Raw genomic sequence first — 12,808 nt, 5'->3', positions numbered from 1 at the left:
TGTAAAAAGAAAAATTAAAATATTAAAAATTTCAACAGTGTTGCAAAACCTTCAAAAAGCAGAGGGAGGAAATGGAACTCTCACACAACTGTTAATATTTGCCCTACTCCTGCAAACATAGTGACAGTCTGTTGTAGGTATAACATATTGTATTTGTTTAGTGCTTTAATTGGATAGAACAAATGCAGCACAACTACCACTTGTGGGTATGTTTATTTGCTTTCTCCTTGTAAAAGCTGGATAATTCTTCCTCTCCACCCATACCACCATTCATCCCTTCAGAAGGGGTTTCTCGCAGATGCTTAATTAGATGGTTTCAGGAACCTAACGAAGTGCTTCTGGTCTTACTGATGGTTTTCCATTCACCTAAGACTGATCCAACACGAAGTGGTAATGTCTCTGTTAAAGATGTTCATTCTTTAGCCCAAGGAAGCTATGTTTTTGGTTTTCTCAGGAGCTGGTTCTGACAGAAAAGGGGGAACGGTAAGGGTGGAAAAGAAAGAAACGGAGCTATTGAGTGTACTTGGGTTGGTGTGAAGCACGGTTACCACCGAAGGGCCAGGTGTGGGATGAGTGTATGTGTGTGCTGGGATGGGGTCTTGGGTGGGCATCGAGGAAGGACACAGAATATGAATGCCGTATTATGGAAAAGAAACTGTAGGTAATTTGATTTTCCCTTGTAAACCAAAACCATGATTGTTCCTTGTCTTTTTGGTTTCCAGATATGCTGGAGTCCTCATTGAGCTGAAGTTACCTCATGAAATGGACTTCAGTGGAAAAGATGTCAGTGGGGTGCTGTTCCAGTATCCAGACACTGAGGGGAAGGTGGAAGACTTTACGGAACTTGTGGAGAGAGCACATCAGGCTGGGGTAGGTAAACCTCTCCTTGTGGGGATCCACGGAGGTGTGTCTCTACTTTGAATTATTATTATTATTTTTGGTGTGTCTTGATTTCCATACCTTTATCATCTGGAATAGTAACACTGTCTCCTTCCTACCTCCATCCTTCAAGTTTATTTTGTTCATTGATTCCTTGCACTTTATAGGCATTCACTGGATATTTTAAATGAATGAACGAGTAAGTGAAGTTCACATGATATGAGCCAACTCTGCCAGTCTGCTTCTGTAATGGAGATCGTTGGATACTCTCCCAGTACTCTCGGGAAGGGGATAACCTTGTCCGTTCCCTATTGTTTCTTTTCTAGAGCTTGGCTTGCTGCGCAACTGACCTTTTAGCTTTGTGTATCTTGAAGCCTCCTGGAGAATTTGGGGTAGACATTGCCCTGGGAAGCTCCCAGAGATTTGGGGTGCCCCTGGGCTATGGTGGACCACATGCAGCCTTTTTTGCTGTCAGAGAAAGCTTGGTGAGAATGATGCCTGGAAGAATGGTGGGAGTAACAAGGTAAAACAGCTCACGTTTCTCCTCTTTTATTGTGGTTATAATTTTTCCTGCTCCTTCTCTTGATCACGAAAGTTGTCAGATGCTCTTTGAATGCAACTGGCTCATTTTGTGTTGACTGAAGAAATGTACAACATAGATTCAGCAGAGAGAATCTGGGGTATGAACTAGTTAGTACCTCTTCTCAAACACCATGAGTATGTGTTTAATTCATAACATATTTGTACTGAAGTCATATAAGTGAATTTATTTAGGTTAATGAAAGCCTTGAGAGATCGAGTATTTTAAGTGTGTTTTATGTTAAGTTTCCTTCTTGAAAGTATTGTCATGCGACACAGTTATGTAAAGACAAATGTGGTAAGAGGTTACCATGCACACATCGAGTGTGAGTCACATTTCCTCGAGGCCTGCCACTTGGCCACTGGAGTTATTTCCAGATGCATTTTCTCGAGTGCTTCTCACTGGTGAAGATTCTCAGATTAAGAGTTTAGGTGAATGCCATGAATGTTATTGGGAAATTTGGCATGAACTTTTTGACTTTTCATAAAAGCTGATCTATAAATGTAAGCGAATAGTCTGAAGTAGTGAATGATGAGATGGTACTGTGGAGTTTTAAGGGACTCAGTTTGCCACAAGATATCACAAGGTGCTTTGCTTGTTAGTGTAAAAATAGCAGTTTCTTCAAGTATTTTTACAGTAGCTTCTTTCCTTGATGTCTCTTTACCAGACAAGGTGAGGCAAAAGGCTTTCTAATTCAAAAAATTTAATGCATTAATTATTACCTGATTTTTATATTAAACTTTTTACATTTCTGGTAAACGGGTCCCAGAGCTTGATGAAATAAAGGATACGACTTTTAAATCTTTGTGTTTATCCAAGCTTTTAATTGTATTAGGAAGGGAAAAATTTTTATTAGAGACATGTTGATTAACATCATTTTTATTTATAGCCATGTAGTCACTTCAGATTTCTATACAGAAATGCTATTTCCTTTGTCAGTTATTCCCTTTCTCTTGAGTCTGCCAAGAAGCTCAGAATGAAAGTTATTTCTCAATCACCATCATTATATTAGGCTGAGTAATTCCTAGAAAATGTCCGTTTAAGGTTTCCATCCTTATTATGTATATCTCGGTGCCTCAAATCCTCAAAGTACAATCTGAAAATTAGTAGTCCTATTTAGAGAAGGATAATTTGGGAATTGTTTCTTTATGGCCTTGCGCCCAGGTAAATTTGCTACATTCACTTCAAGCTGGGAAGGAAAGAAGCAGGTACATTTATGACAACTTCTGGTGCTATGATTATCTGTGCTAATAGGATGTTTATTCTTGGCCCAGAGATTCCACTGGGAAAGAAGTGTATCGTCTTGCTCTTCAAACCAGGGAGCAACACATCCGGAGAGACAAGGCTACCAGCAACATCTGTACAGCTCAGGTAGATCACATACCCAACCTGTCCCCTGAATGCCTTGCAATCTACAGAAATGAGCTACTCATTCATTCACTTAGTTCGTTAATTTATTCACGACCTACTGAGCAGTGTGCATGCCAGAACTGTTAAGCTGTTATTGGTAGAGAGGCCTTGTGCTCTTGTCAGAACCAAAATACAACAATATATTGCACCGGTGTTCTGTGCATGCATACACTTCACACTTCAGGGTCCCTAGCGTTCTTATCCATAGAGCAGGCTCATTATGGGTGGTGATTTGGTACCTTCTCTTCGGGCTGAGATGGAAGCCCTCCAGGATGGGGTGAAGAAGGCAAAGTGAGAATGCTTAAGGTGACTGTACTTGAGGGGATGGTCCAGATTGGCGAGCTGGTGGTGGTCATGGTATACTCTTAGAGAAAACTCATGATAGGCATTCCTAAAATGGATGGGATAAGATAAGTTATCTGGAAGTTGCCCAAGGACTGCTCAGGTCAGAGGGAGCAGTATTTTCTGATATCCAGCCAACTCCTACGATGAGGTGGAGGGCCACTGCTGTGCATATGATCTGTTCTGGGTCCCTCTCTCATTCAGGGTCAGAGAAGAAGTGAGATCTCACAGATACTTCAACTGGCAACACAGTGTTCTTCTCCCTCAGGGCATTGCCTCAGGGCACCACCAGGTTTGAGAAAGCCTCTCCAGGAAGGCAGTAGATGATAAGGTCTTCTTACAGTCAGTTGGTTCTATAGCCATTGGTCTTTAGAGCAGTTTCCTCAGTTGGTTTTCTTGTATTATTTTTTGCCTTATGAAGGTGGCTGCTGCTTTTCAAGTAAGAGCTCTTCTAATATCATAGGAAGGAGCCAGTTGTCATGGGCTTTTCTACTGTTGACAGTAAATAGGTCTTTATATGATGCCTTCACTTTCTATAGTTTACCCTCCATCTGTTGAATGCTCTGCTTGCACATTTTTCCCTTCCTCCGCAGCTGACTGCTCCTGCCTTGTCCTTTCTGCTCGTGTTCTTCCAGAGGTGTCTGTCTAATCAATAAGTGCATGAAGCATTTTCTAATTTTCCAGGGGAACTTGAGCTGTCCACAATGAACAAAAGTTGTGTTTGTACTTTTTAAAATTTCTTCCAGTTCATGTATAGCTGATATTTAATTTTTAACTTGGATTATAAAAGGTCTCTATCTTATTCGGCAATTATTTAGGTGATGTTTGCCCTGGAGATAACCATACTCTGTCTTCTTTGATTTTCTCCTTCTCATTCTGGAGATCTTCTGACTCTTTATTATCTATTTCATTTCAGACATTGCCTTTTCATAATTGGTTGCATAAAACAATTGCTCATAACTCCAGGGTCATTCTCTTTGCAAATTATTATTATTATTATTATTTTAAAGATGACTAATATCTTTTGAGTTGTTCCTTGAATACTCTGTGTCTTTGACTCCAGCCTCCTACTTCTTGCTCATTGTTACTACCAAGGCTGCCCCTTTACTCTTGAGCATGATAGGGTCTGCACTGGAATTTTCTCAGTTTTGCATCATTGATGGTACAGATATTTTTTTAAAAAAGAAAATCTCTGAAATTTAAAATTTACTGAATTCTTTAAAAAAAAATCTTCCTAGAAACTTGTGATGTTGCTACAGATGTCTGAATTTGCATTATGCCCTGTTCTTTATATTTTCTTATTTCTCAGCTTCTACAATAAGGAGTTTTTTTCATCAGCTTTTTTGAAAGTCGGGTGTATTAAGCCATAATTTACATTTCATTAGCACTTTTATTAAAACATAACTTATCAAAAAATTTACCCAAAGTATGCAGTTCAGTGGTTGATCGTATTTTCATGAAGTTTGCAACCATCGCCCACATTTCATTTCATGAACATTGTTTTTACCCCCAAAGAAATTTTGTTACCATCCCTCTCTCCTCCCTCCAGCCCCTGGCCACCACTTGTCTACTTTCTGTCTCTATGGATTTACCTATTCTGGATATTTCATATAAATGAGGTCACACAGTATGTGACCTTTTTGTGCCTGGATTCTTTCACTTAGCAGAATGTTTTCAAGGTTCATCCATACTTTAGCATGAATCAGTACTTCATTCTTTTTTATAACAGAATAATAAATATCCCATTTATGGGTATATCACATTTTGTTTATCCATTCATCAGTTGATGGATATTTGAATTATTTCCACTTTGGGATACTTCAAATAAGGATACCATGTACATTTTTGTATAAGTTTTTGCGAGGACATATTTTTCAGTTCTCTTGTATAAATATCTAGGAATAGAATTGCTTGGTCTCATGGTAACTCTCCGTTGAACTTTTCGAGGATCTCCCAGACTGTTTTCCAGTCTACAGCATTTTATATTTCTACCCTCAGTGTATGAGGGTTCTAATGTCTCCACACTTTCATCAATCCTCGTTTGCCTTGTTTTTTGGTTATAGTCATCCTAGTAGGTGTGAAGTGATATCTTCTTATAGTATTGACTTGCATTTTCCTAATGACTAATGATTTTGAGCATTTTTCATTAGTTCTTGATTATTTTAACTTGGTTTTGTTGTTCAAATTATCAAAGAAATTTGATTTTTTTGGTCTCTGTCTTTGTTTTTTGGAATTCCTTTGATGTTCTAATGCTTTTTTCCAAGATTTTTAAAAGTGATTTTATACTTCTCATCAATTTATTGGCCAGTCACTTGACATAGTCTCCAGTTTGTGGAAATAATGATTTCTAGATTTAAAAAGTACATGAGCCAACCTCCACAAGGCTACTGTGATGGGAGCTTCCAGAGCATTCTGTGAACATCAGGACTGAGTTCCTTCATCCTAACAGCATAGCCATGAGTATTTGGATATACTGCATCATGGACGGTTTACTTCAGACTTGCCCTCGCCACAGCTGTAAGGTGTTGTGGTGCTTCTGTATTTATTTCTAATTGTTATACGGAGTCCCCCAAAATCCCTCTCTGGGATTTTTGGTGCAATAAAGTCTATTTCTGTGTTCCACGATAATCTTCTTTTCCTCCTCATTTTCTTTGACTTTCAAGTTCACTTTCTGAGAACTTTTGAGAACTGTTTCTTGTTTTGCAACAGCCCCGTAGTGATTTGTTCTAGCAGCCTAGCAGAGAAAATGTGTACCTAACAAAATAGATCTGATGTTAAATGTCATCCAACTTTATAGCACTGTGTTTCTCAGTTGAGTAGAATGTGTTCTATGAGGTGCCTCTTCCCACCCTGGGGCGACTGGCCATGAAGGTGGACCTTGACTGCTGACCTAGTACATTAAGACAAAAGTCACTTCAGAGAGACTGGAACCCTCAGAGAGACCATGGTCCTGGACCAATGAGATGGGAGGGTCTGTGGGAGAATCAAGTGGACTGGGCAGGTAAGGAGTCTGAGGCTTGAGTTTGGACAAGTCACCTAAGATGATACCGTATGGTTAGAAGGCTATATAGTATCAGGATCTACGGTGAAACAACAGTTGAGAGATGGAGCCAGGAGGAGAAGAAGCAGTAAGTAAGCCTCCATCACTTTCCCGCAAGTCGACACTCATTTTGGTTTCTGGCCTTAGCTATCTTCTTCTTGTCCTCTTCCTCAGCCCAAGGTGCCATCACAGTTGTCCCTTCCTTGCTCCGCATACAGGACTCCCTCACTGCAGCATCCCTGGGCTGTCTGTGTTCCTTATCTTTGAGAGATTCCAATGGCATTCCTTTCTGTTTTCTGTCACACTAGAACACACACTTCCCTGTAAATATTTTCAAGAAACTTAAATCCAATAGTCAAGAGAAATGTATTTACCTAAGTAAGTGACCTTTCTGTCAGCAGGGAATAAGCCACTTTGTTCTGTTTTTTTTTTTTTTTAATTTTATTTTGTTTTGTTTGTTTGTTTGTTTGTTTTTAATGTATCTCTTGCCAGCTCATTTTGGTTTTATTCCCCTGCCTCCTGCATTTTCATCTTTGGTAGTTCTTTGCCATAGTTTCCGTTCATCTCTTTGGTTGTTGAAATTCAGCTTCTAGTGATTTACTTAAGGCCTCTGCAGAATTGCATTTCTTCAGATCTTCTGTTTTTGAAAACTTTTTTTGTTTTTATCCATGAAGAACTGTTTGATTGCATATAAAATTCTTAGATCTCACTTTTTACCCACCGAGGCCATTATTGCTCTGCCGTCTCCCAACATTACATTTTGGTTCTGGATGTCTGATGACAGCCATCTTCCCTTTTATGGGTGGCATGATCGTGCTGCATGGATGGAATCTCTTTATAATGGTCAAAATTGAAGGTTTAGTGTAGTGGCTCCACGGTGTCTGGTGTCTTGAATGCTGTGTTTCCCCCACAGGTGTTCAGGCATGTTATAAATGGTGCCCAACTACCATAGAGAACACAGGAAATCTGATCATTTTGCTTTGTCCTTATTTTCAATTCCGGTATCTCAAGTCAAAATAATAGTCCCTTCCGCTAATCATCTTTCACATTGTTGAACATGATTCTTTAAATTTTCACTGTTTTAGGCTCTCTTGGCGAATATGGCTGCCATGTTTGCAATCTACCATGGTTCCCATGGGCTGGAGCATATTGCTACAAGGGTACATAATGCCACTTTGATTTTGTCTGAAGGTGAGTCAAATATCAGTTTTAAAACTTTTGGGCATAATAAGACTGATAAACATGAGTATGTTAAATTGAAAGCTCACTGCATGTTTAATACCATATGCAGAATTAAATGTCTAATATAAAACTGGGAAGAATATTTTCAACTTCTATGCTAGACTGAGTCGATGTTTTTAATAGAGCTCTTACTCACTCCCCTCATCCCATACATAAGAAAGATGAATACCCTGAGAGAAAAATGAGCAAAGGACATTAAATGTAATTGTAAAAGTAGTAAGTATACAAATAAGTGGTCAGTGAACATAAATTCAACCTCACTTTTGCTCAAAAAAAAAATGTAAATTGAAACAAAATAATTTTTCTCTCATTACACTGGCAAAGATTAAAAAGAATGAGGATATTGGCATGACTTTATGAGGACACTTAAACAATATGATCAAAAGCTTTTAAAATGTGTGGACAATTTGTTCCAGAAATTCTACTTCTAGGACTGTATCGAAAGGAAATAATCAGACCAGAGTGTAAAAAGTGTCCATCTAAACACTGTTACAATAGCACAATCTTGGAAATAGCCTAAATGTTCAATAACAAACAATTAGTTAAATTATGGGACATTTGTAAGTTTGAACGCGTACAGCCATTAAAAATGATATGGGCTTTGATTTGTAGAAAAACAAAATGTTCGTGATATATTAAAATTTTTTTTAAAAGGTAAAGAAATAAATGTGCAATCATTCACACACACACGCGCGCGCGTGCACACACACACGCACACACGCACACTTCACTTCTGGAGGAATATGTACCAGGCAGGATGTAATCACTAGTTATTTCTGGATGGTGATAATGGTGATTCCCACTCCCCCTCCCCTGCCCCCCTTTTATATATATTGCACAATTTTCTATAGCATAGTAATAAACATTTAATTTTTTTTTTTGAAGTAGCCACCAAAACATTGGGTAGGGCAGGGACAGACTGCATGATAGTAGGATTTACCTCTGTGAAATGTCATTGGCAGAGGAGCAGGTCTCTTGGTTGGAAACTGGTGACTCTCCTGTCTTGTCTAGGTCTCAAGCGAGCAGGGCATCAACTCCAGCATGACTTGTTCTTCGACACTTTAAAGATTCAATGTGGCTGCTCAGTGAAGGAGGTCTTAGACAGGGCTGCCCAGCGGCAAATCAATTTTCGGCTTTTTGAGGATGGCACAGTAAGTCAAACTTCCCATTATTTTTTTCTTTTTCTTTTTTTACAAATTCTCTAAATTTTCATGACTTTGCTCATTAAAAGATTTCTTGTTTATTTTTGAAAAATCAATATTGGAACATTGGGCACAATCTATTTTTTTGTAAACAATTTGGAAATGAAAATTTCAGCTTTCCTTAAGACTTTGTGTTTTCATACTTGGGACTCTTAGGCACATATTTTGCTCGTAATACTCCTCTCTTCACAATAGGACTGTTCAAGGTAAAGGCTATTATAAGTGATGCGATAAAGTAAGTTAAGGAAGAAAACGGTGAGCATATCTAGTACCAATAGGAGTGCCCTGCAGCCATCGATTGTGAGAGTCCTGCAAAGTCTGGGTTGATCTAGTCTCCTTTGCCTAAGAGCCAATTTAAATATAATCATACCTGGATGTTTTAGAATGACTGGGGTTTTTGTGCAGCTCCTTCTCCTCTTACTTCTGTTGGGATTTCTCCACTGGTGTTAGTGTTTAGAGTTGATGTTATCTCTTTTGTTCTTACTTCCGTAGCTTGGTATTTCTCTTGATGAAACTGTCAGTGAAAAAGATCTGGACGATCTGCTATGGATCTTTGGCTGTGAGTCATCTGCGGTAAGTGAAGTAAACACATGTATTCCTTCCTGACTATTTGAGATGGTGTCAAAGACGGCATTTGCCTTTTGTGGGCCTGAGTGTGAGGGAGAGGGGGCCCAGTGTGACATTGGGTGGCCTGCTGTTAAAATTATACCACTGACTGTCCTTTACTACTGTGACTGCTAGTAGTTGGAGGTCACTGCTGTGGGCGCCAGTGAGGACTATGTACCCAAGTTAGTTGTAAAGCTTGTTAGTGGTGTTTAATAGAAACTGTTTCTAATACAGAGAGTCATAACTTTGGCATCTTGGTTATGTCAATTCTGGGAAAATTATGCAACAAATATTTATTGAAGACCTGATATGTGTCAGTTACTATGCTAGGCCCTGAGGGTCATGGCAAATTAGACATGATTCCTGCGCTCATGGAGCTTATAGTCTAATGAGGATTCAGACAAATGCAAGATTGCAAGCCAGGTGATGTGTGTTGTGATGGGTGACATCTGAAGATGCTCTTGGAGCACAGAGGAGAGGCTCCTCACCGAGACTTGAAATAAATTATCCTAAGCCGAGTTCTGAGAGATGAGTAGGGATTTTCTAGACTAAGATGGCACAGTTGAGGAGGAGGATGGGGCCAGAGGTGTTCCAGACACTGGGGAAAGCAGCCACAAAGGCTAGAAGGAAAGAGAATAAACGAGAATCAGAAGCAGTTCAGTGTGACTGAGCTGGTTTCTAAAACAATGAAATAGCAGGGACATGTGAGGGAAAAGGTTACCATTCCATGAAATGAGAATGAGAGAGTAGTAGCTACCTGGACATGTGGCAAGGTGTTAATCACAACACTCTGCACAGCCTGGTGCATAGGAAGTACTTAGTAGATATTTGTCAAATGAATCAACGAAAGGAAGCATTTACTGAAGATGTTAAAAATAGGTTCTGGAGTGTTGAATGGTTCTGTCCTGGCTCTCTATATGTCCTCTTTGAGAGAAGACTTCAGTATCAGATGACAAATGTAAATCATCAAAGAAGAATCACACCGTTCTTTTTAAACTTTAATAAACAGGACAAAATAAGCATCTTCCCTCTAGTCTTCTGCGTTAAACTTCATTGTAGGCATTCGTTTCACACTTTTGAGGAATATTTATGGAGCACCCACTGACACTTCTAAATGGCCATGCTGCCAGCCTGGGTCAGAATGAGGAGCAAGCCATCTATTCAATTGTACATTCTATATGTTAAACACTTTTAAGATATGAGATTTGCAAATTTTTCCCCCCATTCTGTGGGTTGTCTGTTAACTCTCGATAGTTTTTGAAGTGCAAAGGTTTTTAATTTTAATGAGTCTATTTTTATGTTATTATTGTTGCTTATGTTTTGGTGTCAGATTTAAGAAACCATTGCCAAATCCAAGGTCATACAGGTTTGCCCCTTTGTTTTCTACTAAGAGTTTTATAGTTATAGCTTTTAAATGTAGGTTGTTAATCCATTTGGAATTAGTTTTTGTATATGGTGTGAGGATCCAACTTTATTCCTTTGCATGTATATATCCAGTTTTCTCGCCACCATTTGCTGAAGAGATTGTTCTTTCCCCATTGTATGGTCTCGTCATTTGTATTTTATTAGAATTGTTCTCAAACAAAAGAGCAGTGTCAGTTGAGAATACTTACATGAGTGAGATCACGGTAATTTTTTTTGATAGCCTTTTAAAATAATTTACTGGGACTTGCTTCATTATTCAAGGAACATGCAGGAGATGATGACTTTTTTTTTTTTTTTTTTGGCAGTAAAAATTATACAATTTTTCTTATTTTTCTGTGGTTGAATTCAACAGAACTTAAAAGCAGTGCTCTGGAGAATTGCCACAATTCATGACTCCTGACACTTGTCACCGTGACACCGTGCCAGATTCCAGGGGGTAGAGTGGGGAGGTGGGTGGTGAGTGGGGACGGTGTGTGGTAGGGGATTTCCGGTGCTCTGTTAGGATACATGCTGACCACAGGCCCGAGTGTCCACATGTGGTTCCAGGCACAATTCTTGCCCGTTAGTTTCTGTGGTCTCTCTGTGCAGGAGCTGGTTGCTGAAAGCATGGGCGAGGAGCAGAGAGGTATTCCAGGGTCTACCTTCAAGAGAACCAGCCCGTTCCTCACAAATCAAGTGTTCAACAGGTTTGTGTAGCTAGTGTGACTTCTGCATTGTGTGTCGTGGCTTGGGAGCACAGTAGAGAGTGGCTTCTGATTCCGACTGTGTCATGGCTGGGTAATGGTGGCTCACTAATAGATCATCTCTGTAAGGATCATATTCCTGAAAGCGCAAGTTATTTCCTGGTGGCTCTGCACCCTTGGCATTGTAAGCCCTAATTCTACTCATTGGGAAGAGGGAGGTTTGGATGCATAGTTGCTAGGCTGAAGAGCATGCCCAGGAAGTCAGTAACCTCTTCTTCCCAACCTTCCACCTATGCCCACAGGCACCTTCTTATCCTTGGGCATCATCTGAGGTTTGTGGGGTTCTATGCCTTTTCCCTGATGCTTTCTTGGCTTGTCCATGACCCAATTTGATCTCCTTGCTTAAGGGAGATCTTAATGTGTCTTATCTTTCAGGAGGACATATATGAACTCTTATCTATCTAATTTTATTGGTCCGAATCATGTGTTTTATCTTCACAGCTATCACTCAGAAACAAATATTGTTCGATATATGAAGAAATTGGAAAACAGAGACATTTCCCTTGTTCACAGCATGATTCCACTGGTAATTATTGCTTTTATTCCCACTTCCAACCCCACCCTATTCCCACTTCTTTGGGTCACATCTAATATGCTGCAGGGAGGATGAAAGGGTGGCCAAAAAACCATGCAGGGGCATCAGTGGGCTGATCAGATGGATCATAGAAAATCACTAATGTGATACATTTTGGCTGTATCTTCTTCAAGGGGTCCTGCACCATGAAGCTCAACAGTTCATCTGAACTCACAGTAAGTAGGTCATTTCTATTAAGGGGGAACTTGTTCTGGCTTGTACATTAGCAGATCACTAGAGAAAGCTGCTACTGGGACTGTGATTTAATAACTACTTTCATAAACCTGTACCTTGCTATTCAGCAACCTTGGCAGAAACCTTAATTTTACTACAACCTGATCATTTTAATTTATGAGTAAAATTATTTTCAAATATTAAAATAATTAAACATATATTATTTATACCATTCTGTCCTCCCATTCCCCAAACCTTTTTTAAAATCTGCCATGTTAAAAGTTTTTATTTTTATCAATTTGTAGTCGTTAACCTCAGGTAGAATTAAGAACCTTAAGCCTTCTTTCTAGAAATCCATTCACAGTGCCAGAAGGGTAGAAATTTGAGGTTTTAATTTATTTCTTGTGTCAACAGATTTGTTACCTGCTGTTGTGTTGGTAAGTATCTCTACTAGGCTAAGATCAATTTTAGCAAAGCTGTCTTGTTCCTTCTTTCTCATAGGATTGTTCTGATGTGACAAATTACACCAGGCAAGGGAAATCATTTGATATAATAATAGGAAGATTTCTCCCATTTGCTTTTCCGGTGTTT

The 12,808-nt window shown here is 39.2% G+C and overlaps 1 protein-coding gene across 1 annotated transcript in view; it reads left to right on the top strand.

Annotated features, from left to right (window-relative positions):
* The window catches only part of GLDC (glycine decarboxylase), a 75,391-nt gene that overhangs the window by 25,200 nt on the left and 37,383 nt on the right, over nt 1–12,808 (top strand). The window contains exons 6-14 of the mRNA XM_016161845.2: nt 723–870; nt 1,206–1,402; nt 2,734–2,830; nt 7,337–7,442; nt 8,505–8,644; nt 9,188–9,268; nt 11,315–11,412; nt 11,911–11,995; nt 12,178–12,219. Coding sequence (XP_016017331.2) covers nt 723–870; nt 1,206–1,402; nt 2,734–2,830; nt 7,337–7,442; nt 8,505–8,644; nt 9,188–9,268; nt 11,315–11,412; nt 11,911–11,995; nt 12,178–12,219 — 994 coding nt within the window. The remainder of the gene's footprint in view (nt 1–722; nt 871–1,205; nt 1,403–2,733; nt 2,831–7,336; nt 7,443–8,504; nt 8,645–9,187; nt 9,269–11,314; nt 11,413–11,910; nt 11,996–12,177; nt 12,220–12,808) is intronic.

This window comes from Rousettus aegyptiacus, unplaced genomic scaffold, assembly GCF_014176215.1.
Source record: "Rousettus aegyptiacus isolate mRouAeg1 unplaced genomic scaffold, mRouAeg1.p scaffold_m13_p_3, whole genome shotgun sequence".
Lineage (NCBI taxonomy): Eukaryota > Metazoa > Chordata > Mammalia > Chiroptera > Pteropodidae > Rousettus > Rousettus aegyptiacus.
The sequence above is the reverse complement of the archived record's forward strand: the minus strand, read 5'-3'. Positions and strand labels throughout refer to the sequence as shown.